The 26794-nt window shown below is 38.0% G+C and overlaps 4 protein-coding genes across 8 annotated transcripts in view; 2 read left to right on the forward strand and 2 right to left on the reverse strand.

Moving 5' to 3' along the window:
• Positions 1-177: 177 nt before the first annotated feature.
• Positions 178-9933, reverse strand: LOC114873699 (ubiquitin carboxyl-terminal hydrolase 8-like). Of its 4 annotated transcripts, none has more exons than XM_029182302.2 (12): positions 9801-9933; positions 4750-5460; positions 4250-4611; positions 3294-4173; positions 3042-3211; positions 2839-2977; positions 2618-2764; positions 1530-1766; positions 1360-1464; positions 1093-1299; positions 679-1025; positions 178-615 (listed from the first exon to the last, which is right to left on the reverse strand). In XM_029182302.2, the coding sequence occupies exons 2-12, from the start codon at positions 5014-5016 to the stop codon at positions 501-503; spliced, it is 2976 nt and encodes a 991-aa protein (XP_029038135.1). In that variant the 5' UTR covers positions 5017-5460; positions 9801-9933; the 3' UTR covers positions 178-500. The 4 variants fall into 4 exon arrangements, with proteins under 4 accessions (XP_029038135.1, XP_029038137.1, XP_029038136.1 ...); XM_029182304.2 differs by lacking the exon at positions 9801-9933 and having other exon boundaries at positions 4750-5029; positions 5159-5342; XM_029182303.2 differs by lacking the exon at positions 9801-9933 and having other exon boundaries at positions 4750-5096; positions 5159-5340.
• Positions 5935-9741, forward strand: LOC114873702 (mitochondrial amidoxime-reducing component 1-like). 2 transcript variants are annotated; one of them, XM_029182310.2, is made up of 7 exons: positions 5935-6037; positions 7236-7627; positions 7917-8168; positions 8323-8446; positions 8519-8724; positions 8892-8963; positions 9237-9741. In XM_029182310.2, the coding sequence occupies exons 1-7, from the start codon at positions 6023-6025 to the stop codon at positions 9403-9405; spliced, it is 1230 nt and encodes a 409-aa protein (XP_029038143.2). In that variant the 5' UTR covers positions 5935-6022; the 3' UTR covers positions 9406-9741. The 2 variants fall into 2 exon arrangements, with proteins under 2 accessions (XP_029038143.2, XP_029038142.2); XM_029182309.2 differs by lacking the exon at positions 8892-8963.
• A 67-nt stretch (positions 9934-10000) lies between the features above and the next one.
• LOC114873700 (alpha-N-acetylglucosaminidase) lies at positions 10001-13964 on the forward strand. Its single transcript, XM_029182307.2, has 14 exons — positions 10001-10158; positions 10346-10509; positions 10590-10768; positions 10843-11061; positions 11463-11690; positions 11839-11902; positions 11963-12108; positions 12176-12260; positions 12341-12490; positions 12590-12732; positions 12796-12955; positions 13026-13216; positions 13291-13676; positions 13737-13964. Exons 1-14 carry the CDS (start codon positions 10089-10091, stop codon positions 13844-13846), a joined length of 2295 nt encoding a protein of 764 aa, XP_029038140.1. The 5' UTR covers positions 10001-10088; the 3' UTR covers positions 13847-13964.
• A 1737-nt stretch (positions 13965-15701) lies between these two features.
• Positions 15702-26794, reverse strand: part of LOC114873731 (mitogen-activated protein kinase kinase kinase 3) — a 31265-nt gene continuing 20172 nt past the window's right edge. The window contains exons 4-9 of the mRNA XM_029182366.2: positions 23758-25480; positions 22938-23301; positions 22670-22866; positions 21127-21516; positions 19777-19976; positions 15702-19646 (exon numbers count right to left, since the gene is read on the reverse strand). Coding sequence (XP_029038199.2) covers positions 19571-19646; positions 19777-19976; positions 21127-21516; positions 22670-22866; positions 22938-23301; positions 23758-25480 — 2950 coding nt within the window. The 3' untranslated portion in view covers positions 15702-19570. The remainder of the gene's footprint in view (positions 19647-19776; positions 19977-21126; positions 21517-22669; positions 22867-22937; positions 23302-23757; positions 25481-26794) is intronic.

Raw genomic sequence — 26794 nt, forward strand, 5'->3', positions numbered from 1 at the left:
CCCAAGTTATACGATATACGAATCAGCAAAAATAGTGACATACGAGTTGTCGATAAAGAAGTAGCATTAGAGAAAATTTATTGCGTTCGTACGCAAAAATGCATAAATAACAGAAAAATATTATATATCACAACGTATAAAGATACAGAATGGAACATTGTTACTGAAATCTATACCTTGCAGAATGCAGCGTGAGCTAGATATATTTTTGCAATACATTTGTTGAAATAAATCTCTCATCTACCGTGCAATATATTTTTCAAATAAAAGTACCGGAACACTATCCCGGCCTAATGTTTATGTATTTACATATCTTTAGCGTATATCCCAGCACCAATGAAGTCTCTTAATACCGTCATAGTTTTATGCGTACGTCGCATATAATAATATATTCCGTACATACAAAAAATATTTAATATCTACATTGTTACAGAACATTAACGACTATTTAAGTAATGAATTTTCGTCCCAGTCATGTTCAATGACCCATTCAATTAATACTAAATAATATTGCTGGAAAATGATGTATAAAATAACAAATAGGCACTGGTATTCTGAGACCGTACATGATTCACTGTAACTTCTGTAACTGTTTGGTCATCGTATTTGTACCATCTGAATGAACAATACATTAATGCTGTTAATATATGTTCAAAATAGAAAATATTATTTACTTACTTGTTTTGAGCAGCATTTTTACAGAAAGCCGTGTAATGACCACCTTCCATGGTTCCATAATGATTCGACATTGCATAGAGACTGTAACTGTAATTACGCATATTCGAAATGGTGTTGCTGTCCGCCACCAAATACGGTTTTAAATTGAAGCCCGTAAGAGGGAAATCGACAGCGGTGCTTCTTTTCTCGAGCCACCCACCGCTTTCAGCGAAACGATTTAAATGTATTACTATGATAGGCGCTAATTTAACGAAATCGAATTTCTTCGTTGCTTCTCGAGACGTCTGACATTTCGGGCATTTCCATCCAACTACCTTTTGCCCGCTTACAAATTTCAAAATACAGTCCTATAAATCAAATCAATCAGTGAATTGAATAACTATTTGCAATAATAAATTGCAAATGAAAGTTTACGTTTAATGTACACCGGTTAGCATGAGGTAACGATGTAGTCAAACTATTAAAAGTTTCATAAGTAGTACTGCTTTGCTTGCAAATGCTACACGTAATGGTAGATCTTAGCTGCCCAAAGAATAAATCGGATATGATGGATCTTTTCGATTCCATGGCTTTGTCCCACGCTTTTTCGGCAATCGTCATTTCGGATGGTATCTTAGAGTTCTAGATATAAAATGAAAATTAGAAACTCGATCTAGTGATTAAAAGTATATGAAATTTTACCTTCTTCAGATCATTGTGCATCCAGTCCAAAAGGAACGTAAGGAACTCGTGGGAATCTTGTTGCTCGTAACTTTCAAACTGTAATTTGTACTGTCCCACGACGATCTAATTCAGAGTTTAATTAAGAACGACATCGTCAAAAGAAAAATTCATTTGCACAAAATGATTACCTTGAGGTCAAGCGGAGATATACTCTTATATTGTCCTCTCCAAAGAGCTTTGATCACTTGAGCTACCTCTTCAACAACCTGTCCCTGGGTGGTGTTATCGTTATTTGTATTAAGATCGTCGACGTACAAATTATCCATTAAATAATTGGCTAGATGCGTGGTATTACTTAAACATTGTATAATACTGTTCATGTAACACGAGTTTCCCAAGTTCTTTAATCCTGTAATACCTGGATGCTGTAATAGAAGTAAAAACACTGAATACTTCATATACTTTCATTGTATAAGATCAAATACTTTTAAATATCATACATTGAGTGCATTAGTTGATCACTGAACATATTATATTCGGAGTAACATTAATTTCTTTTTATGCAATGAAGCTTACAAAAAATGCTGTCTCTTCCCTATGCTCGCAGATTACCTTTTTAAAATAGTAAACTTTAAAATTTGGCCCAAATTTTCTGGACAAGTTAACCATCATTTGTTCACAACTTATTTAATCATAAAATAGGAGATTCGCGTTCATTCACGTGCTTTAAGGATACATTATCCACAGGTTGAGTATCATTCAACATTCTATAATACAATAAACATAAACGTATTCACGAATTCGATATTGATTTTTTTTTTTCACCAGCTTCTAATTAAAAAGTTACGCCAAGTAACGGCGTACATTGACAACATTTAGTGACGATAGTCGGATAAATACTGATGCATATATCGCGATGCATTGTTCCGGAAAGGTTCGGATAAATTGGATTGAGAAGCCATATAGGTACAATATGTTTCTTTCTTCCTATATGTACCCCCTACGCAGGATTGATAAATAATGCGTCTTTAGTTTTTCTTTTAGCTTTTCTTGATTTTTAACATTTATATATTAAACATAGGTATATACTATACGTTAGATTAATTAGGAATTACAATTGTCGATTACTGGGCATTTGATAGGTGTTATTTTCATTCATACACGTGGATTGCAAGCACGTGGATGTCAGCGATTACCGATTAAATACGCAGAAGCTTCTAACGACGAACCGATCAATTTTTATGTTATTAAGAATTACCAGCACAATGACACTTACGACACTTCCATGAACAGGTGTCATTCTTTCTTCGCGATTCGCCCAACTGAGATGAGACAGTTTATTATCGGTATAAGTTCCACTTTGATACGGGGATGGTTGTGGCTTCGAACTTCTGTCTATCTGTGGTGCTTTGCGATCTATTAACTATTTGATGAAAATAATATCTTTGAAATACGATATCCTTTGTAATATATTTTTATAATAGTAAATTTACATACCTGTAACAAATTTGGACTGGAATACGATCGTTCCAAACCACCTATTGATGAATTATTATTCATTTTCAAGGGTTCTTTGTGAGTGTTACTTTCATTTTCTTTCGATGATAAGTCTTTGTAATTAATTTTTGAAGCTTTCCTGAAAAATTAACCGATATCATTATAAATAATCATTTAATCTTGATGTCATACTTGAAACTTACTCGCGTATTTTCGATCGCTCCGCGGATATATCTCTCGTACGATGTTTAAATACAGCAAGACTAAGCTTAAGCTTGTCCTGTTCATTTTCTTCTGTAAAATTCAATTTGATTGGATCCGCTAATACGTTATACTTGGTAAGATCATCTTCCAGTTTTTTATATTCATTTTGCTATTGGATCAAATGAAAGCTATTTCAGTTTCGAGCATGATACACTCGATACAAAGATAAATTAGTGATCAATATTTCTCACCTTCTCTTTCAATTTCAACTGAAGAGTCTTTAAATTATCGCGAATATATTCTTCTTCGTTTAAACTTTTGTGTTTGGTACCATCTTGCATACACAAAGCACGTTCCTCTTCTAAAATTTCTTCTTCCAACACTTGCTTGCTTTTAGCGAGTTCTTTCAATCGTCTCATTAATTTCAACACTACTTTCGATTCCAACGTGCTCGTGTTCAAAGAAACTGGTTTATTGCTTCTGTCCACAGTCGGTTTTGCAGATACATCATTCTTTTTCGTAATACTTAACGATCTTCTGTGTTGCAGTTTTGATGAATTATTATCATGCTGTCTCAAAATTGGATTACTTTTAGGAATTTTCTCTACATCAACAGTGGAATTCGTAAAGTTGCTAGACTGCATAGAAACGTTATCGCCATCTGTATCCATATGTTCGTGCCAAATTTCTTCGTCTGATACGTTACTTTTATTTGTAACATTTTCTTTATTCGCGACTTTTGGATTTGTTTTGCTATCGCGCATTTTAATATTTTCTTCCTCGTCCAAATGTATCCATTCGGGGTATTCTATATTATCTAATATCTCGTCTGGAACGTTACTTGATGCAGGCTCTGTTACATTTGGGTTTGTCGTGAACGCTGGATAACGCGTCAACCATTCTGCATAGCCACCATTCAAAATTGTAATCTTCTTATACTTTATACCAGGATCCCAATCTTCTAAAATTTTTCTTAGTATGTTTAAATGATTATCCGATGTCAATGTCTTACTTGATGTATTCCAATCAAGTAGAATTATAACATCAACATACTGAGCTCCTCTGTGTCTAAATAAACTTAAAGATTTTTTATCTTTATGAATATAATTTTCGAAATGCGACGTTAACGCACTGAAATAAAAATTCTAGATAATTATATTTGGACAAACGGAATGCTAAAACATTATTTCCTATGCATTTTACCTACCCAGGTTTAATTATAGTGTTTGGAATGTTAACAGATTTATCAGACATTATCCTAGAAACTTCATATTGAGACTTGGGTCTGATATCAATGATTAAATATCTACCATCATCTTTATGCATTAATTGAAACAACTGATCACAGTTTATAATCTCTTCATTATCACCAACCAATGGATCTCTGGTTGGTGTTTCAGGTAATTTTAAAGGGCCATCAACTGTAGACATAGGAGAATCAATTCCTGTTTCATTGTCTATGTCCATTTTTTCTATGCTGCTACTTTTTTCTGATTTCTGTTTTATCTGTTTATATCTTGCATTTAATCTTTCATCCAAGTCTTTAAGTATTTTCCTTGCCTCGTTGATCTACAAGAAACATTAATATGTTTTATTTGCTCACGCAAAGTATTGAGTATCAGCTTTAAAGTAACACCTCAAAACTTCACATTTAGAATACCTTTATCTGTGAATGATAAGTTTAATAAAGCATACGCCACTTCCCACCTGATTGAAATGCATATTCGATAAGGAGAATGTTTTGCCATCTTTATATTCCTGTGTACTTTTCAACCATTCTATGCAATTTAGCCATCTCTTTAACATGATGAACTGGTTTTCCTTATCCCCCTGTATCCTTGCAGTTTCAGCTAAATTATACATTTCAGGTAACCTTTTGAAAATATCAGATGGCCTCTTGTCTTTGAAATTGATCGCAGCCTTTAGCAACAAATCTTTTATGCTTGTGTAACGTAAAGATCCTCTGTCAGACATGTTTATCACAATGCTGCAATGGGTTTTCAGTAAATGGGTTTAGTGTGCTGAACACTGTTCTCTTTGTATTCTGTTTCAACCTCCAAAATAAGAGAGAAGTCATTTACTGCCTTGAATCATACTCAAAATCATAAATACGTACGATTTCGATACAAAAATGTTATTCCGTTGCTACTACTCAGAATAATGTGTAAGCAGCACCTCAATGTGACATTTTTAACAATTAACAGAAACGTCAGGTTTTTATAAACACTTTTAATTAATGAAATTTTCAGGTTGAAGCGATGTTCTACCGCTTTCAGTGATTATAGATAATAGAAAACTGGACATGCCTTTGTTTTCGAGGGGTCATGATTTAGGGGATCCCAGACACCCCCAGATGAGATTAGAGCCAGTATGATAATCGTGCCTGTTTTACCAGTCCCTCTTTTACGGCACCTCGAACTGACAATTGAAAAGACACAATTTTTACTTCCATAGATTCCATTTTTTTTTTAAATTATTCAAAATCCGAACAAAACATACTAAAATATTATTAAAATAATTGACAACCCCTGTTTCGAAAAATCGATCGGTAAGTTGTTGTGTAGTTTCCATCGTTTCTGAACAGATGACGCAGGAGTCGAATTCTGATCATTTTACCGATCATTGATCCTTAAAAAATATTTAATTTTTCAATTTGTATGCATTAGAACAGATAAAGGTTTCATAATGAAGCCTTTGATAACATCGCACCAACATATATGGAGAAGTATATATGCTAATACGACTTGTGCACTTCGTGCGGTGTAACCAACGTAGCATCGGTCATAAATGACCCACGGGATTCATAGCTTTCTGTCCTTTCCTCTCTAGCGATTCCTATGGTTCAAGTTTTAATCTACACGGCCATTTTTGCCCTACCTCTGGCACCGTTGATCGCTAGTCGGAAATGAGAGAGGGACACGGCTGAACCGACTAAGCCGCGCATCGGTCAAGATCATCGTTCTGCAGGTGCGCGAGGATTATGCAAGCACATTCGGTAGGATTTTATTTTCTATCTTATTCTAACTCATTAATCGCTTCATTTTGCCGCATTTTAGTCAAAAATCATCCATAGAATAGTATTTAAACTTTGATGCTTGAAATTTTTAGTGACATTTACTAAAAACATAGTTGTATTTCAAATTCCAATTTGGATGATTTTAGATGATTCTCTGTCAATTATAGTTGCGCTAGTACTATATATGTCAAATTACTTTAATTGCTGATTAAAGTGTAATAAAACAAGTGATATTATATTCTAAATGTATAATGTTAAGTAATAAACTTGAGGAGGGTAATAGATAGTGGTTGGAGGGAGAGATCGTTAAGTGTCTCAGAGTGACAAAAAAAGCTTCGAAAGACACGCGTGGGTGTGTATTCGTGGAATTTTCCAATTTTTCGAAACGTGTTTAGAATTATAAGTCGGATCAGGGGTATTTGAAGTTGCACCTTGATATTGATAAAACGTCGAGTGATAGCGTGCTGATAGATGATATAGTGAAATTTGTACAATCAGGGCGAAGATTAAAGAATGCACATTAAAAATCTGATCCGTGAATAATCAAAATTTTTTAATTATACTTCTGTCAATTTTCTTTGAACTTCGATAACAAATTGACAAGCATTACTGGCTATCTAGATAGATTTAAATAAATGCTATATTTTAAAGCATTCGTGCTCTTTGGACTATTGAAAACAGGGACGAAATATAAATAATTTAACTTAAGCCTCTACCGGGGAATTCGATTAAGAAACAATGGCACAATACTCTATTGTGGTGTCACGTGTTCAGAAGCTAAGCTTCTCAGATAACAAGTTAACAAAATCAAAAGATTTGCCACCTTTATTTCGAATGTCACGAAAGAGTTAAAAGAAAAATGGTATAAAGTTGCAGGTGAATACTATATCAATAAAGTTAACCGAAAAGTAATTAAATTAAAAATATTTCTAAAAGTATAAAGTATTTATTTTAAGTTAGCAAAATTATGTCACTTGTTAAAATTCTAAAAATATAGTAGCTAATAATCACGGCTTATCTAATCTCTATTACAAAAGATACGAGATAACGTCACAACAAATTAGCAATTCATATTTTAATTTAATTAAACGTCTACCGTTGATCTTTATTCTTACTTACTAATAAATAATTTACACCTGCCGATACATTTTTCAATGAAAAATCGGCTGATCCTCAGGATTGGCGCTCGACGATAATCGTAACATGCAGTTTCGCGATCGTTTTCGTGGCGTTCGTCTGGAGCGTGAGGAAAAATTCATCGGAAAAAGAGAAACAACCGAAGAAAGACGAAAAAGAGAAACAACCGAAGAAAGTCGAAAAAGAGAAAGCGGATATCGTTAACGGAACTATCAGTCACGGAAACGACGCGAACGATGAACCGGAAGAAGAGGAACAGACCGAGGATGACACGATTTCCGAACTACCCGATCCTAATTGGGTAAAAGTGGGTCAAGTTAGAGAACTGTATATATATCCATTGAAATCTGGGCGTGGAAAAGAATTGAGGGATAGCAATTTCACGGAATACGGAATTTCCGTGGAAAATCAGGGGTTCACCCTCCGAGACAGGTAATTAATTGATCTCACCCCCTGCTTCGCGCACATTTAATGTTAAAACAATTTGAAAACTTGATATCTTCTGTTGTTTCACGTGTACCGTTGTTCCATTGAAATTTTATCTCTCATTCATTATCTTTTAATTATCACCAGCATACACACCAGTGATTCACACTTGTTTGCGTTAAATAATTTTTCTTTTCGACCTACTTTATTATAATTTGCAGGTCCGTTTCTACCCTAAATAAAACATAAGATTAACCAATGGAATTTAAAAGGCGAATCTTTCACTGTTCATCAGAATGTTTCTAGTGTACAACGAGGAGACTGGTCGTTTTCAAACTGGCAGACAATATCCTACATTGATTCTCGTCAGTCTATCAGCTGTCGATGAATCGAGGGTGAAATTGGAAGCGGTAGGGATGCCCAGGGTGATCTTCACCGTGCCAAAGTCTTTGGAGAACAGTATCGAAGCCGTTCAATGCAAAATGTGGTGGGGCGAGCCGGTAAAATGTATCGATTGTGGACAAGAACCTGCTGAATGGATATCAAGGTTTGCAAACCTTTGCTTATTTCTCCGATAACTAATATCTAGGAAGAGATAAGTCTGGCAAAAAGTAAATATAACGAGAGAAGGACTAAGTAGAATAATGGCAAAATAAAATATAACAAAGTATATTAAAAATAATCGAAACGATTCTTTTCAGGTTCTTAACCGGAACGAATTCAGGTCTCCGTTTAGGGTACACGATGATGGACAAAAGAGACCTATTCAAAGAGCCCTGGAAAAAGTACACCGAGGTGTACCAAACGATCAGAAACGAGGATACTGTAACTACATTTCTTAAACCAAATGTCAAATTTATTTCTTTATTAATTAAGAAAGAAACAATTATCCTGTAGGGGTTGTTCTGCGACCTAGCGAGTTACATGTTGATGACCGTGCAATCTGTGGACAAGTTGAATGAGAAATTAGAGACACCAGTGCCGGCGTTACAATTCCGTCCAAATATTTTACTCTACACGAAGGAAGCATTCTCGGAAGACGATTGGGAATGGATAAAAATCGGCGAACGAGCTGTTGTTAGAAACGTCAAACCATGTACACGGTATAGTAGAAGATTTTGAGAGACAGCGATGTGGCAAAGTGTGATGTTGTAATTAAAAGAATCGAGATTCCTGCGCTTTGTATAAATCGGCAAACTCATCTACTTGTTAATTACAAAATAATCATTCATGTCAAGCACTGTATCTGTAAACGTCCTGTCTGATCCAGGTGTAAGTTTGTGCTTGTGAATCCAGATAATGGAGTAATGGACGACGAAGAGCCATTGAAGACTTTAAAAACGTACGGTTTTTTTAATCTTTTTTTTTATTGAATTTTTCACAGAAACGGGGAACCTTGATCGCAAAAATACCCTACTATAGTCTAATTTACCATTAATCTTCTTTCATCGTTACATTTATCATTTTTCTATTTATCGAAGCTTAAGATTTTAAAACAGGCTTTAAATAATTGTTAGTTGTTAAAACGAAAAATCTGTTGCTTCTATGCTATGTGATGTTGATCCAGTTTTCTGTGCTTGGTTGTTACTTAATTTTTCTATTTTATGAATTCTAGATTTAGGCAATTAACAGATCCAAAACGCCTTGCTTTGGAAGGAACCGCACCCAAGATGGGAATCTACTGTGGATTATACGTCCCTGGAAAAGTGAAAATCGACGATGATGTCTTCGTTCACATTCCTAATAAATCATCGATCGAATCGAATCATCGTGAAACGAAATAGAAGTTAAAAAGTACGAACAGTAACTTGCTTCCAAAGGCCTTTCTTTTTATGAAAGTAGATCAATTAAAATTGTTGAATTTTTGCAAGTATATAATAAGAAATAGTACCTTCAGAGGAACAATTTGTGAATAGTTCCTGAAAGGAAGACAATACGATATACGATTTTTATGATGAATTATTGCTGACAAAAAGCTTTATAATATACACTGGGTGTCTCAAAAATATACAACGAAAAGTTATTCTTAAAGAAACTTCCAATAATCTTCTAATACTTCAAGACACCCTATAGACACGTAAAAGAATTGTTACATCAAATAAAGTTCCAATTGTTACAAATATGTTGTTAAATAATTTTCTTCTTATTTCTTTATCCTAACTTCTTGTTCCTTACATACTTTTATTCTTTTTCACTATTTGCCACTTAGAAATTTTAATAAACGCAACCTGTGTCGTTCTTGATTTCTCCTCCAAGTTTTGCTTTCAGATATACGATCGTGAAAGAGGACCCTGGAGCAAATGATGATCTCGTTGGAAACGCAATTGCATCGTAAACTGACACAGAGTGGTCAGAGGCCGGATTAGATAAGAAGAAATGAGTAAAGAGTAGGGGAACACGTATAACGTTCACGATCCTCGTCTCTTTCAGTCGTTTCATTCTTTGAGACGCGTTACGTTCACTCACGATGCTGTTCCATTCATTGTTAGCTTCTATCGTTACGACTTTCTGGCTCGTCGATGTATCCTGTCAGGATGGTAAGAGAAAATTCTATTTAAAATCATTTTCTTGCTTTTCTTAAAGGGGTACGTCCACTGTGAAGGGTGATCTTTAGGAATTTCTGTTAGAAATACTTTTCTTTCCATTTTCATATTCAGAATGATTTCATCTTGTACATGTAATTGTAAAGAAAAAGATTAAGAAGAAAGGTGAAAACTTGCACAGCTTTTCAGGCTACTCTGGGCCACGTGAAACCCCGGATTTCACCGGAAGTGCAGGCTGAAGCGGCTAAGGGTGTCGCTGAAAGGCTTCTGGGCATCGAACGGGCACGATTGTTCGCGATGACTGTAGATCCTAACTGTGGACCCATTGGAAAAGATACCTTTGTGGTAACATGCATAAGAAACGTCCCACTTTACTGATCTCTCATTTTTTCACATCTCTATTATATCTTAAATTTGTCTTTCAGATAAGGAAAAATTCCCTCGAGCAAATTGAGATTGTTGGTACTTCCGGTGTGGCTGTGACTTGGGGTTTGCATTACTACTTGAAACGCTATTGCAACATTCATGTATCATGGGAGGGCAACCAACTGAATCTCCCAAACACTCTGCCAAATGTTAATGTAAATGTCACATCGAACGACAGGTAGAAAAAAATCATTTTTCTCTTACATTTTTTTCAATTTATTTCTTCGTTTACTCGAAGTTTGATCTGTACAGGTTCAGGTACTATCAGAACGTGTGCACCCTTGGGTACAGTTCTGCATGGTGGAAATGGGACGATTGGGAAAGGAACATCGACTGGATGGTCCTTAATGGAATCAATTTGGCTCTTGCTTTTAATGGACAAGAGGCTATCTGGGAGAGAGTATACCTCCAATTGAATTTCACTCGAGACGAGATTAACGATCACTTTGGAGGACCTGCGTTTTTGCCTTGGTAATAGAGATCTCTCTGCTTCGACGGTATTTCGAACGGCAAATATTGAAATCAAGGTTTTATGTATTACACCATGTATCCACATACATATTAATTTGTTGCTGATAGACTTAGGAATATTTATCTCTTTCACTTGATGATAAGACACTTGTTCTCGCGTGTATCAGACATTGCATCTCAATGGAAAATATTTCTTTATGTAATACACAGGGTATTAGTTAATTTTCTTCGCAATATCGAATCTTAGAATTAAAGTTCAATAAATTTGATAATAGGTAATTTGGTAATTTAATATCTTTTTGTTAAGATATAGGATAGGAAATCCTAGGGAACCCTAGAATCTCTCACCACTCGTTACACGATGAAATTTCGAAGTGAAATTATAAAATAAATTTCTGTAGGTCTAGAATGGGCAATATTCGTGGTTTCGGCGGTCCATTAACCCCTACTTGGCACGAACAATCGATTCGCCTGCAACATCAAATCCTTCAAAGGATGAGGAGCCTAGGAATGACACCTGTTCTACCTGCATTCGCAGGACACGTGCCCAGAGCATTTCCCAGATTGTTCCCCAAAGCGAATGTCACCAAGCTTTCATCTTGGAATCAATTTTCAGATAAATATTGTTGGTGAGCAGTATCAATCAATTGTTTCTAGTAAGATAAGTTATCAGGAAATGATAATCTTGCTGTTTAGCAAACTCCTGAAGATGAAGTATATAAGATATATATTGACCCAAAAATAAGCACAATGTTAGAAAGTTTAATTTTGTTGCAGCCCTTATCTTCTGACACCCACAGATCCACTGTTTCAACAAATTGGACAACAGTTTCTGAAAACTGTAAGTGAAATTTTCAAATTTGGAAATAATGTATTTACTTTTGCGATTCGTATTTTGTAGTACATCGAGGAGTTTGGTACCGATCATGTGTACAATTGCGATACTTTCAATGAAAACGAGCCGTACACCAGTGAACTGAAGTTCTTAAAAAATGTTGGACACTCGATTTTCGCGGCTATGAACAATGTTGATCCAAACGCGATATGGTAATACTTGAATTTTTAATTTAATTCTTTCGTCTAACAATTCTCTGATATGTAATTATTATTAAAGGCTGATGCAAGGCTGGTTGTTCTTCCACGATTTATTGTTCTGGACAGAACCTAGGGTCGAAGCTTTCTTAACTTCAGTACCGGTGGTGAGAAGCAGGATAAAATAATTCTAAATTATTTCTTCTTTTGAAATTTCTTCGTTGAAACGTTATTCTTCTTGTTCCAGGGAAGACTGATAGTGTTGGACCTTCAATCCGAACAATTTCCTCAGTACACTAGATTGAAATCGTATTATGGGCAGCCATTCATTTGGTGCATGTTGCACAACTTTGGTGGCACTCTTGGAATGTTTGGTTCAGCTCAAATTATTAATTACGTAGGTTTATTTATTAATTTTAAGCTGATTTCTGGGGAATCATTTAAATTGCTTCTGGTAATCGTGGACGTTGTTAAATTAAAATTACCCCTTTCATAGCGAGTCTTCGAAGGAAGAAGTATGAAGAACAGTACAATGATTGGAACAGGTTTAACGCCAGAGGGTATCAATCAAAATTATGTTATCTACGAATTGATGAATGAGATGGCTTATCGTCGGAAACCGGTCAATTTAGACAACTGGTAAAATAAAATATTTCTGAATCTTTTACGATAAGAATAAATCAATGTATATATAATTCCCAGGTTCGAGAACTATGCTAGTAGAAGATACGGTGTTTGGAACGAGTATGCTGTGATAGCATGGAAGAATTTAGGGAAGACCGTGTATAATTATAATGGTTACCAAAAAATTCGAGGGAAATATGTAATTAGTCAACGACCAAGCTTAAATCTCTCACCTTGGGTAAGTGAAAAGCTTTTGATGCGGAGTTTGCGAAAGATTTTTAATTATTTATACAGAAATATGATTGTAGACGTGGTACAAACGTGAGACATTCTACAACACGTGGTACGTCTTTCTTCAAGCAAGGCATGGAAGAAGAAATAGCACCCTGTATAGACACGATGTGGTTGATTTAACGAGACAAGCCCTTCAATTAAAAGCAGACGAAATCTACCCTGCTTTGGTTGATTCGTTTAAAAAGAAGAACGTTACTGGGTTCAAGTAAGTTCTATGTTCTAGTTTAAATTTAAACTCAAACACGAATTCATTGTAAATTTTTTATTCTATTTGTATAGATACCATGCTGATTCACTCCTGGAATTATTCGACGACTTAGAATTAATATTAGCATCCGGGAAGAACTTCCTGTTGGGTAGATGGATAGAATCAGCCAAAAGTCTGGCTGGCAACGATGAGGAACTACGTCTCTACGAATACAATGCAAGAAACCAGATTACATTATGGGGACCACGAGGAGAGATAAGAGACTATGCGAACAAACAATGGTCCGGAATTGCTGCGGATTACTTCAAACGACGTTGGGCCATTTTCCTCGATAGTCTTGAGAACGTTCTGACTAAAGGGACGACGTTAAATACCACAAGAATCAACGAGCGAATATTTCAAGAAGTAGAGGAGCCATTCACTCTTTCCACTAAACTTTATCCAACGGATGAGATAGGTATTGTTTTTAATTTTCTTTTGATAAAGTTTCAATGTTCCAAACATTTGTTTGCTGCAGGTGACTGTATTGATATAGCAACGAATCTTCTGTCCAAATGGTATAAAACATCGTACAAAGACAGTAAAACGTTAACAATGAATAGGAGACGAGAATGGGAAAGAGTATAAGGACTGCTGTTAAGAATTATAATTGGCTCTAGTTAATTTGAGATCATCCTACTAGTCACGTCGATTACAAATATTTTTAAATGTTTACAAAAATGCTCAAACATTATATAATTAAGAAAAAAGTGTAATTTTCATTGAATTATTATATTTAAGAAAATAAAGAACTATCAAAATAAACGCTTGACAAACTTGTATTTTAAAAAGACCGCCATAAATTAAATATTTTTAAAATTCGATCCTAGCGCCATCTATGCAGAAACGGTGAAAACGGCGGGGGTCCTTAGAACCCCAAGATACAATTTTGGTGTGCAGAATCGATAGTGCCTTGGGGCCCTTAGAACCCCGAGCGGATATGATTTTGGTATGCAGAATCGATAGTGCTTCGGGGTCCTTAGAACCCCGAGAGGATATAATTTTGGTATACAGAATCTAAGGTACTCGGGGTCCTTAGAACCCCACGATACAATTTTGGTATACAGCATCTAAGGCACTCGGGGTCCTTAGAACCCCACGATACAATTTTGGTATGCAGAATCATTTGCGCTTCGGGGTCTTCAGTACCCCGAGAGGATATAATTTTGGTATACAGAATCTAAGGTACTCGGGGTCCTTAGAACCCCACGATACAATTTTGGTATACAGAATCTAACGCACTCGGGGTCCTTAGAACCCCACGATACAATTTTGGTATGCAGAATCATTTGCGCTTTGGGGTCTTCAGTACCCCGTGAGGATATAATTTTGGTATACAGAATCTAAGGTACTCGGGGTCCTTAGAACCCCCCGATACAATTTAGGTATGCAGAATCATTTGCGCTTCGGGGTCTTCAGTACCCCAAGAGGATATAATTTTGGTATGCAGAATCATTTGCGCTTCGGGGTCTTCGGTACCCCGAGAGGATATAATTTTGGTATACAGAATCTAAGGTACTCGGGGTCCTTAGAACCCCATGATGTAATTTCGGTATGCAGAATCATTTGCGCTTCGGGGTCTTCGGTACCCCGAGAGAATATAATTTTGGTATACAGAATCAAAGGTACTCGGGGTCCTCAGAACCCCATGATGTAATTTCGGTACGCAGAATCATTCGCGCTTCGGGGTCTTCGGTACCCCGAGAGGATATAATTTTGGTATACAGAATCAAAGGTACTCGGGGTCCTCAGAACCCCATGATGTAATTTCGGTACGCAGAATCATTCGCGCTTCGGGGTCTTCGGTACCCCGAGAGAATATAATTTTGGTATACAGAATCAAAGGTACTCGGGGTCCTCAGAACCCCATGATGTAATTTCGGTATGCAGAATCATTTGCGCTTCGGGGTCTTCAGTACCCCGTGAGGATATAATTTTGGTATACAGAATCTAAGGTGCTCGGGGTCCTTAGAACCCCATGGTATAACTTTAGTATGCAGAATCACTTGTGCATCGGGTTCCTTAGAACCCCATGATACAATTTTGGTGTGCAGAACCATTTGTGCTTCGGGGTCTTCAGTACCCCGAGAGGTTATAATTTTGGTATACAGAATCGTTGGTGTTTCGGGGTCCTTAGAACCCCAAAATGATGTCAGGTCGGTATCTAGAAAGCGTGAAACAGTAGGAAACAGTAGATGGCACCACTGGTATTTCAAGAAAAAAATTTTATGAAATTTAATTCTTCCATACCTAAGGCGAAATTATTATAAATTATTTATTTGAATAGAACTTTATAAGTACTAAATGCATTTTCCTGTTTTGAATGTGTGTATAATTAATTATTTTGTGAATAGTGGTCCAGCCACACTTCCGGTATGGCGCTATTTTTAAAATATGAAATTCAAATATTCCTGCAGGACAATAATTGACACGCATGCACGAGTTACTTTGTAAAGATCATTATTATTGATAAAAGGACACTCTACAACTGTCGAATAAAATTACAAGAATGGAAACAACAAGAGGACGAAGGGAGAAGTCAAAAGTTATTTCTACAATTTGTAAAAAAAAGAAGTAGAGGAATTACATATAGTACACGGTTCGTGTTCAAAGTTTAATTAGTGAAATATTGGGCAAGAAAGTACTTCGCTCCTTATCAAAGTTCGTCTTCACTGGTCGAAGAATATTGGCAGTATAGAGGATTAAACGGAACCTCATTCGACTGCCTTTTATTCGAAGTGAAAATAATAAAGGAAATTTTGTCTATTTATTTGATTGTCGAGAAAATGAATTTACGATTCGAAAGATGGACTCGACAGTTCGAGTTTGATTAGGTTCATACTTTTTGGTCGTCTAGTCCAGTCAACGACCTCTTAACAATCACGATTCGACGATCTCTTCTTCATTAATCATTCAATAATGGACCCTCGATTGATCAATCTTGGACAATCTATCGTTCGAGTGGAAAATTTGGAGTCTAAATTCCATTGCCACCTTGCATTTTGAATTCAATTGTTGCCTTTCTTAGCTCAATTACCCTACTTAACATTTCAAAAGACCCAGATTATCAAGATTTTATTACCTTCCTTGTGCCCCCCTTATTTTTATTTATTGAATTTGAACAAATTTCAACAAGTGTATCAATCGAAAGTCCCATCAACTTATCCATAATTCGTCTGATTGCTAGTAGATTAAGAAAAGGGTGCATATCTAGTACGAGGTACAAAATATCTTGTGCATTTCGTAAGAGCATTCCGTAACGTGAGGATACACCTATTACTATTAATGGTGCATTATTAATTGTGTACATAAATGATTTATCACATTAAGTCATTCCATAAATTCACCTACGTCTTATTATAATGTTCACCCTATTTGTCTGTCAGACACAATTTTGAATTTTCCTATTAAAATATATTGTTAAATTTATAATTAAATAACTTTGGATAAAATTTACATTTGGAATGACTTAATACTTCGAACACCCTTGTACACAATTTTAGTCTGTAAAGAGTACTTCTGGAGATACGTAATATATTTTTTTTTGGAGATTAGGAAAAACTTTGCACATATTCCTTAGATTATGTTACGAACATTTTGAGCATCATAAATTTCAAAAATACAGTTAGTTTTTTATGTGTTAAAATTCGAAAAAGTACTTAGAATACTCTGAGATTTTAAGAATAGAGAAGAAATTTTTATTTTTTAGAGAAGAAACGTTACTATTAGATAGTTGATAGTAAAACTTGTTAAAGTATTCGAGAAAAGCTTACTCTTTGATACATAGAAAGCAATATAGAAAGACAGCAAGATAGAAAGATTATAGCTATAGTGCCTGAAAATTGATTTTTATGCCATTTCGAAAGGAATAATATTATGTACCTTCAGAAATATCGTAAATGTAAGATTCTAGTCTTTTTTATAACATACATACCCGTAACGATTAAACGCAAATAATCTATCAATAGGCAATCATGTACTTTGCCAATTAAATGAGAATTAAATTAGGGAACACCAGGAAATTCTTGGATTCTGAACAAATTTTAATGTTAAACATTAAAGGCACTTCTTTTAACACCTTTGCAATTCTACACGAAGAATTTGCTAATTAATTGCAAATGCAGGAAGTAAAAATAATCAGCTGAAGTTAGAGAAAAATTCAAAGATCACCCATCGATAGAGAATCTGTGGATTTTCAGAAAAGTATTCTTACAATTACCGATCGATAGTCGATAATAAACATTCATTAATACCTTTGAAATCGGATGTCCGCTTTTTATTTTTATTCTGTTTCCTGTAAGGACCCGTAATTCTGTGCAGTTCCAAAGGAATTCGTGAGGTCAGGACGTGATATGATCGTCGAACGTATCCGGTCGCGAGGTTCGACGAAAATCGGTTAAATTCAATACGCGCTTATGGTCCCCGGATATAAATTAAGGTCCAACGAAATCACGAATTTTAACTTTGGTTTGCGTTCGCTTGGTCGCGTGCTTCGCACTGAACAAATCTACCAATAATTAAAACTTTTATATATTTATTACATGCTACTTTTATGTACACGCCACTCGATTTCGTCGGCGGCTTCGATTTCGCGCGGTTCGAGAAAGGCGATCACTCGATTGAAAGCAAATAGAAAATTTCTAGTCTCCTTGAAATTTTCAATTACTCGAAACATTTAGATTCGAAATTTCCCGAGTTGTTACAAGCTGTATTTTCCCTGAGTCTTAACATCAACAACTGGCTTCGTTTCCGCTGTTCCTTTAGCTCAAACAAAGCTTCCTTTGTTCAAACAATTCTACAGATGGCGAAGCGAATTTAAGACGAGCTTGTTACTTGTAACGCGACGGTAAACTTCCCTTGAAATTAACTGAGCGAATTTCGTGGGACGTTAATGCATTTTAAGTTGTATACATTACCGTCTTGGAAATTTATACGGTACGATAATCATCTAAATTCGGTGATCGTCTTTGACGAACCACTTTCTGGACCACTTAAAAACCGTATATGAAATCAAGTTTAAGTTGCTTGAAAATTAAACAGAATTTCTTGAAAAGGAATCAGTTACACCTTTATCGTTACAATTGGAAATTAGGAAATTTTCAAAGCGTCAAGTTTTTGATTTTATATTGCAATTTTGCTGACGTTCGAAGAACCCTTTGATGTTTTCAATATTTTAAAATAAAACTACTTCGCGTGAATTCAATACGCTTTCATTCAACGTAAATTGAATCAAAAGCAACGCGTAATCACGTGAGAGCTTCCTTTTGGAAAAAAGTAAACTGAAATAGTGGACTTTTAATTTTTATACAAATTGGAATCGGTTTGGATTTTTACGATAAAGGTTGGAACGATTGATAAATAAAAATTTACAGAACGTGGACACGCGAAACCCACGAAATATCATTGTTTAATGTAAAAGTACGAAATTGTTGGTTTGATCGCATCACAGAATGATCGAGAAAGAATCGATAAATATTTTTCTGCAAACGACGTCGTTGTCTCAACAGGCTTTGTCTTCTCTAGCCTCTTTTATTTCACCAAGTACTCGCTAAAGTGCATATAAAATACATCTACGATCTTTCGATCTCTAATTATCGCTAATTTACGCTAAAATTCGTAAGTAAAATGCCGTACCGGTAATTCCAGTCGACTTTCGAATGCCCTGTCAATTATTTCTAAATTTTATTTTTCGCAGAAACTTCATGGAAAATGAAGTCTTCTCGAAAAATAAAGTGTAAAAGGATTAACTAGCACGATCGAAAGTGTCTTTATCCTATCTAAACCATCTTCAGAATGTACATTAAATTACTTTTTACAGCTGTTTCTCGTTTCACCGAAACGATTTCACTCGAAAACCTCCGCTGACATTCAAAAAACTTCTGTAAAATTCGTTACCTTCGAGTCTCGGTAATCGTGGAAATAGCTGGCGACGCGTACAAAGTCGAATTTTCAACAGCGAGGCGCGCAATCAGATCGCATGTCAGTTAGAAACACGACATGGTAATTATCGCACGACACCAGCATGAAAAATTATTCCGCGTGTGTGATTTAACGACGATTATCATTCGGTAGTCTCGAACATTCACGAAAATCTGTGCACATTTTATAAAAATTCTTGTACGAAATTGAAACTGAATAAATTAAAATTAAAATTCGTTAATGCCTTGATTTCCGGACCCACGATTTCTTCCCCGAGCGTTGCAAAAATTGATTACACCTGTCGGATTATCGATTACGAATTCGGCTCATACCGTGTCGAGCAATCGTATTGCTCGTTGTTCTTTCTGTATTCATCCGAGTTTCTCAATAGTATCACCGTTTCTCGATTTCCGCTTCTTGATGGGACGCCTCCGTGACCGGTGGTAGAGGAGTGTCTATGGATATTTGTCTGGAAATGATTGAAAGAAAAATTTGTTCCAAAGACTCTTTTAACTATTAGCACAACCCAGAGTCCCTACAGTTACTGCATCAATCGACGTAATCGAATCGTGAAGAATCAATGCCTCGAGATTGTTTACCTGCCGTTTGTTTGCCAGTCATAAGAATCCGGAGCGGAATTGCTTCTGCCTGTCCTGTGAAATCGTTCCGTCTTCGAGTTCCTGATCCTCTCTCTGGATGCCCCGTTCTCGTCCGACCTCCCCGAGGGGGATAATTCGATGCTATCAGTCGGGGTATCGACGCACGCTGTTTTCCCGCTCTTCTTCGACAGAAAAGGATTCTGGGGACGAGAAAATCATTCGTCGTTTCATACTATTCTAATTCGAATCTCAACGAATTCCGGCAAAAATCATACGACCCTTGGGAAAAGAAGATGAAGGAAGAGGGATGAAAGAAACAAAAAAAGGGAGGAAATGATGGTTCGAGCTTTATGACGCTACGAACCACAGAGTTATTGCCGTGTTTACGGAGCCGTCAACCTTCCTTGAACCCGACTGATATTGACTGGCTGCTCATCAAATAATAAGGCCAGAGACGTGGCGCCGTGGCGAGAGCGTCAGGCAGCTTTTCCACGCGATGAGATCGTCTACGAGAGAGGATGGTGGCCGCGTCATAAACAGAGAGACCGAGGCTTGACCTCTTGTTCAGGCTCGACGGGACGAGAGATCAAATATCGGTCGCAATTGGAATTCAATGGTCGTGGAACCATGCCGTGATGATACTGCTATCAATTATTCTCTCTATCGTATTTGTCGTGAAACTTTTAAATTAAGATATTTCTTTATCACCCAATTAGACAAGAGTCAAAATGATCCTCGTCCAGGTGTTCAAGTTTAAACGTTAATTTATTTTCGAACAAACTCAGGATTTCCTACCCTCTATCGCTTCATTTTCGGTTGGAAAGGTTTGTTCAATCGACGAACATTCTGTTAGCTATTCAAAGAATCAGGAATCAAGTGGATTTTTATAGCTGACTGCACTTTATTCCCCTTTTACCGTCTTCGTAGTAAAGGGCGAATAATCTTACATGAATGTGAAGCACCACCTTCGCATACACTGTAATTATATTCCAGGTAACTATTGAAACTTTGACGATACGAAAGGATCTTTAATGACTTGGAGCATTAAGAGCAGTGTTCGTCAGTTTGAGAGAAGACTTCTTTACTTGAAATATTTAACGCGCGAAAACGACGTTTTACTCGCGGAACGAACTAATACGTCCGACACGTGACGGGATTATTAATTAAAGTCCAGTAGATATCGTAGAAATTTCGTCGGCTATTTCGAGAGTTTTCAGCCAGCGAGCCAGGATTAATCGAAGGTCTATCGGATACCGATAATTGCCGTTCGCAATTCGCAGTTGAACTTTGAAGCGACGCGACGAAATGGAAAGTAAAATCGAGCGGAAGAAACAATTGGAATTGTCTTACTTGAAAGCTGTGCTGCTTCAGCATAGTTTTGATGAGGATCAGAGTGTCCAGCTTTGGTATCCTCGTGACGACACGTTCGACTTCCTCGTCGGTAACAGTGACCGGAAGCCGGCAATTATCAGCCTCGCTCGGCAGTGGTTCAGCACCGTCGTTGGTCAGCCATGGGTGTTCCTTCACCTCTGACAAGCTGATCCTTTTCTCAGGATCTTTGTCTAACATTTTTGAGATCAATTCGCGAAGATTCTTAGAGAGTACGGGTTTCTCAGGAAATTTCAATGGTTCCGTACGAACTGCCGCTTGCACGCCGATTATACTTCCGGCACCGTCCCATGGCACCCTTCCGGTCACTAGGGAGTACAGCGTCGCACCCATCGACCAGATATCGCACGGCTGGAAAATGATCACCAAATTTCTTATCGATTAAAAATCAACCTTTCATAGAAAAATTTGTAACTCGGTCGAAATGATAAAAATTTTAATGTAGAATCTTTTTTCTCTCAAGAGAAAGGAATCATAAAAATAATAATATTCAGGTGGGCTGTGATTATTGGAACGTTAGAAATAGAAAAGAAGACGAGCATTAACCCGATTCCTTGAACAGACAAGTTTCCGTACTTCAAGTTCACTTGCATATTTCACGAGAACGCGAGAAATCGATGTCGACTGGCGAGCGACGCGGCTCGTTTCCGGTGACGCGTTCCGTTTCTTCGCGTGTGTACCTTGACGTTAAACGTGCCCTCAAACTTTTCGATAAGAAACTTGGATTCGTTGGTTCACCGTTCCTCGCGGCCAACCTTGACCCTATCGACTGCTGAATCTCTTTTCACGATTACGTAAACTGAACGTACGACAGGCAATATCGGTTTACGAAATTTTTCTGTCGAATAAAATTTTCTCATTTTAATGTAAATTTTGTAAATGAGTGAATATATCATAATAACTCGTTTTTATTTACCCTATTTCACGAAAAAGAAGTGACGAAAGACTGTCCATTCCCAGTCTGAAAACCAGTGCCTGAATAGATTAATCCTTTAATTAACAGACGGATTTTATAGCTTATGAATATTAACTCTAGTAATTACAACATTTTTCAAAGCGTATAAAAACGTAGAAGAAATTTTTAACGATATTCATCGCTAATGGGACTTCGATCAAGGCTGACGCTTTGCTGGCTTTTTTTTATCGCGAAATATATGCAAACGAATGGTGGCACTGGTGTTTAATATTCTGGAATTTTTGGGAAAATTTCAGGTAGAAACATTTCAACGATAATTTCACGTTAAAAAGAAGTAAATGCAAATTAGAAGATATCTCCCTCAAAAAAAAAAATAAATTTCATTTTTGAAGATTAAAACCTATCACCCTGTAAATAAATGACCTTGAAACCTCGATAGGTAACCTTGAGGGAAAACCATCAACGTATGAAGACATCGAACACGATTGAACGAGCCGCGTCATAATTCGTCATCGTTCATAAATACGGGGTGAAATCGAAAATCGATAGGTCGAACAACCCATCGATATTACCGGCCGTGCTACTTACAGTTCCGGAATAATGGGCGCCAGGTGTGGTCGTTTCGGGTGCCGCGAATGCCGGGGTACCAGCTGGCCCGGATAACAATTCACCGGAAGCTCTCAGTTCCGCGCTGACGCCCAGGTCGGCGATCTTAATGCGACCGTCGCTGTCCACCAACAAGTTACTCGGTTTTATATCCCGATGAACAATCCTCTGGTAGTGTACTGTAAAAAGAAAACTTTGAATTTAAACGAAAGTTCAACCCTCGGACGGCGGACCATGGAGAAAGACTTACGATATTCCACCCCCATGACAACGTCGCGAAATTTCTTCCTAGCTGTTTCTTCGTCCAGGGGTTTATCAGCGGGTATCTGTAGAATTTCACCCCTCTGGACTAGTTCGAAAACAAGGTAAAGATTGTCTTCGTCCGGGTCGTCGAGCACCTCCACCAGCTTCACGACATTAGGGTGATCCAATTTCTTCAGCAAAGCAATTTCCCTGTAGACCTTCGCCAAAGGGTTAGCGGCACCCTTCCTACCAGGTGCCATTCTACCAAATATTCCAGCTTTCTTCATCAGCTTCTTCTTACTGAGAATCTTCATCGCGTAGTGGGTATCGTCCTCCTCGTTGTAAGCCAGCTTTACGATCCCATAGGAACCCTGCACCGTGGAATAAGAAAACGTTTCATTTTAAAGAAGAAGCCGTTGTCTCGCATTTCGATGTCTCGGACGAGTAGTTCACCAGAGTTGCGATAATACGTTTCAATCGATAACTCCTTGCAGAATTCCGTTCACGTGGAACTACTTCGAGCAAGAACGTTGGGAAAATTAACGGAAAGAAGGAGAAGAAGGTAGAAGGAAACGTGGCTAACTTTGAAAGTTTCTTTGGTCGCGGAACGTATACGAGAAGTTGTTTCGACAGGAAAGAAAGAGCAAAAAGAAGAGTCTCTTATATCTTGTTCTGAAGAACGAACTTTTCAATTCGATTCCTTCTTTTCAATTGTAGATTAAATTGATTAACTAATGAGATAATAAATTTACAGACATTTTTGTTTAGAAAAGAAATACATCCCATAATACATTCCTGTTGAAACAAACAAAAATGTTCTATCTCACCTGTCCAATGTTATCCAACAGCTTATACTGGTTCAGCTGTAAAGCTCCTTGCCTATTATCAATGGAGACCCTTCTACTCTCCCTGAGGGGTCTCCTTCTGTTTCGGGGTGATCCCTGTGGGCTACCATACGGCGAATACGGACAGTAAGGATAAATGGGTCTCACTGTCACGTTGGATGTGTCCCCAAGGTATCTCTGACTCGTGCCCACCTCACCGGACGAGCAAACAGTCCTGATGGATGAATCCTCGCCGACTTCCGTCGATGCCAACGCTTGGATATCGCTGGACACGCTACTTTTCAACATCGAGACATTCGTAGATCGATTCGGCGATCTTGAAGACAAATCCCTAGGGTCTTTAGACGATGCTGTTACGTCGTTCTGCTTGCTCATCTGAAAGGATATCCTCCTGTTCAATTGCAATTCGCAATCGATCCTGTCTTCGGATTGAGTAGACATTAACCGATACATTTTGATCGATCGAGGAAGGACACTCAACTGAAGGTCCTGTTTCTGGATAGATTTTTCTTTGGTTCGATGCGTCGGAGGTTCGCGGATTGATTTATCTTCGATATCGGTACCGATAGGTCTGTGCTGTTCGATAGCGATCACTTTTGATCGATCGATAGACTGATCAGGTTTATCGGAGAGTTTGCTGCTCGATAGGGACGAGGATAGTAATCGATGAACCTGCTGATTAGACGCAGTTCTCGATGGAGATGTCGAGAGGTGACTGATCGATTGGCTGAGAGAGGAAACGTCGAAGATACTCGAAGACACATCCTGGTGCCTCGATATCGATACGTCTTCGGTTAGGTCGTTTAGACCGTACAGGTTATCCGAACTTTCTTGTCTGGAGTGCATTTCATCCCTAGGGATTTCCTTCGCCTCTTCGATGTTCGGCATTTCGAGTCCCGCGCCGGACGCCTTCCTGTGGATCTCCGTGGTAGGCATCCTTTCACAGTCCACCACTTCCTCGGTTAGGCTCTCCTCGGCTCTCCCAATGATCACCCTAGAGTTCAAGCGTTTCGGACCCGCGGATGATCTCCTTCGCTCCTTCAGAAACGAAGACAAGTCTTGGAGAACGTCTACGGACGACGAGTTCCTTCTGTCCTCGTCGAAGGTGCCCAGGTTACTCGCGTATCCGCTGCTCTCTCTTCTTGGTCTGATGATCCTAGGTGCCCTGGCCCTCAGGATCTCCCGGAGAGCGGGTAGTCCTTCCGCTTCCTCTAAGAACAGGGCGCTGTCCTTGCGAACCTCGACGATCTCCTGGTCCGAGTTGTCTTCAGGGCTGGACGGAATCCTGGTTGAATCCTCGCGATTACTGAACTTTAGGAGCGTCGATTCTTTGACAACGGGTAATTTAATACTCGCTTTGCCCTCGAAATCGATAGGTCTGTCTGGCTCTTGGTCTTTCGGGCTTGGCGACTTCCTGGTTAGATCCTCCTGGACGAAATACTTGGAATCCCGGCTTTTGATAGGGAGATTCAAAGGTTGAGACTCCGCTACGGTCGAATAGCGAAATCGAAGAGCTTCTTTGCTGCTTTTAGATTTCCCTTCGATTTTTCGAAGCTGACCGAACTGCTCGGCAGACGTGCCCGAGTCTAATGGAAAGACTATGTTCCCGGAAGTGTCCAGAGATAAATTTAAGTCTCTCGAATCTGCGGGAGCTGTGAGTGACTTTGAAATGCACCCTGGCGATTCTTCGTCGATCGCGCTGTGTCTGTAATAAAAAATCAACGATCGACGTTAACGTTTACACTTTAGATTTCTAGCCGGAAAATTGATTCTTCGAACGGTACTCGGAAATGGAGATTTATACAGATGTCGAAGCGTTTTTATGGGTACGCGAGTTTGAAAGGATTCGGTATGGATGCATTTCGGGAGAATAACCCGACGAATGTCAGAGAAACGGATTCGCGAATCCGCGGGAGCGAATTGAATTTCCCTGGAAAACAAGCTGAACTTTTCGAGAGCCGTAGCGAGCTCGAAAGTCGACAGAAACAACAGTTCAATCTGTGTTTGACATTCAATCGACGTTTCTCGCTCGACTTCGTCACGCTTCGCATCACTGCCTCTGTTCAGAATCATCCATCCACCGTGAATCATTTTAAAGAACGTCTCTTATTTCCTTCAAAGGTTGCGAGAGGGTGAGTGTCATTTAAATATCATATTTTCGTCGTTCTAATTGACGCGATCTCAATTGCAAATCAGCATTAAGACGCGTACGATCGCGGCTCGTTTCGTTGAGGATTTAATGAGCTTCGCTCCCCGGAGGCTGAAACTTCCGGTCGGATTGCTCACGAAATCCCTGCTTAATCGTAAATCTGCCTCTGGCTACTGATATTCTCACTGGCACACCGATTCTTTATCGTTCCACCTTTCTTTTCCCTCCAACGCCACGCGAGTTATCGATATTTATCAACGGTACTAATTACGACTAATTACGTCGCGCGTCGAGGAGGGAAATAATTGAAACGAAAACATGTGAAACGAGGATTTTTCAACGAGCCACGATAAGGGTTCGATTTGACTTGGAAATAACGCTTGCTACGCGGATCAATTGTTCGACTAGAACTAGGCCAACGAATATACCAGAGAATCTACATTCAGTCAGTCTCGCACGAGTTTCAGCAGCTTCCTCGTTTGTCATCCGCGTATCTGACCGAATTAGAGCCCCGGTACAATTAGTAACACTAGCTCATTGAAATTCTACGAACATCTCCGGCTGGATTCTTTGAAGAATATCACCGATTCAAGTAGCGGAACTCTGGGGAACAGCGAACGTGTTAACTCGTTTTGGCAAAGTTTCGTAGCTTCGTTACAGCAACTAGAACGCGGATGCACGGGTTTAATAAAACTCGAAGGGAAGTTACCTAATTAAATGAAGTGGTGGTGCAACAACTCTAAACAAAAATTAATATTCTTTCGCGCAAATATTTTACAATTTCATCGGAATCTGGGTGAAATATTAATTACCGTCGGTAACCGAGTTAATTACCATTAACGCGCAGAGTTTCAATTCAGCAGAGGTAAA

This window comes from Osmia bicornis, chromosome 8 (assembly GCF_907164935.1).
Source record: "Osmia bicornis bicornis chromosome 8, iOsmBic2.1, whole genome shotgun sequence".
NCBI classification, from domain to species: domain Eukaryota; kingdom Metazoa; phylum Arthropoda; class Insecta; order Hymenoptera; family Megachilidae; genus Osmia; species Osmia bicornis.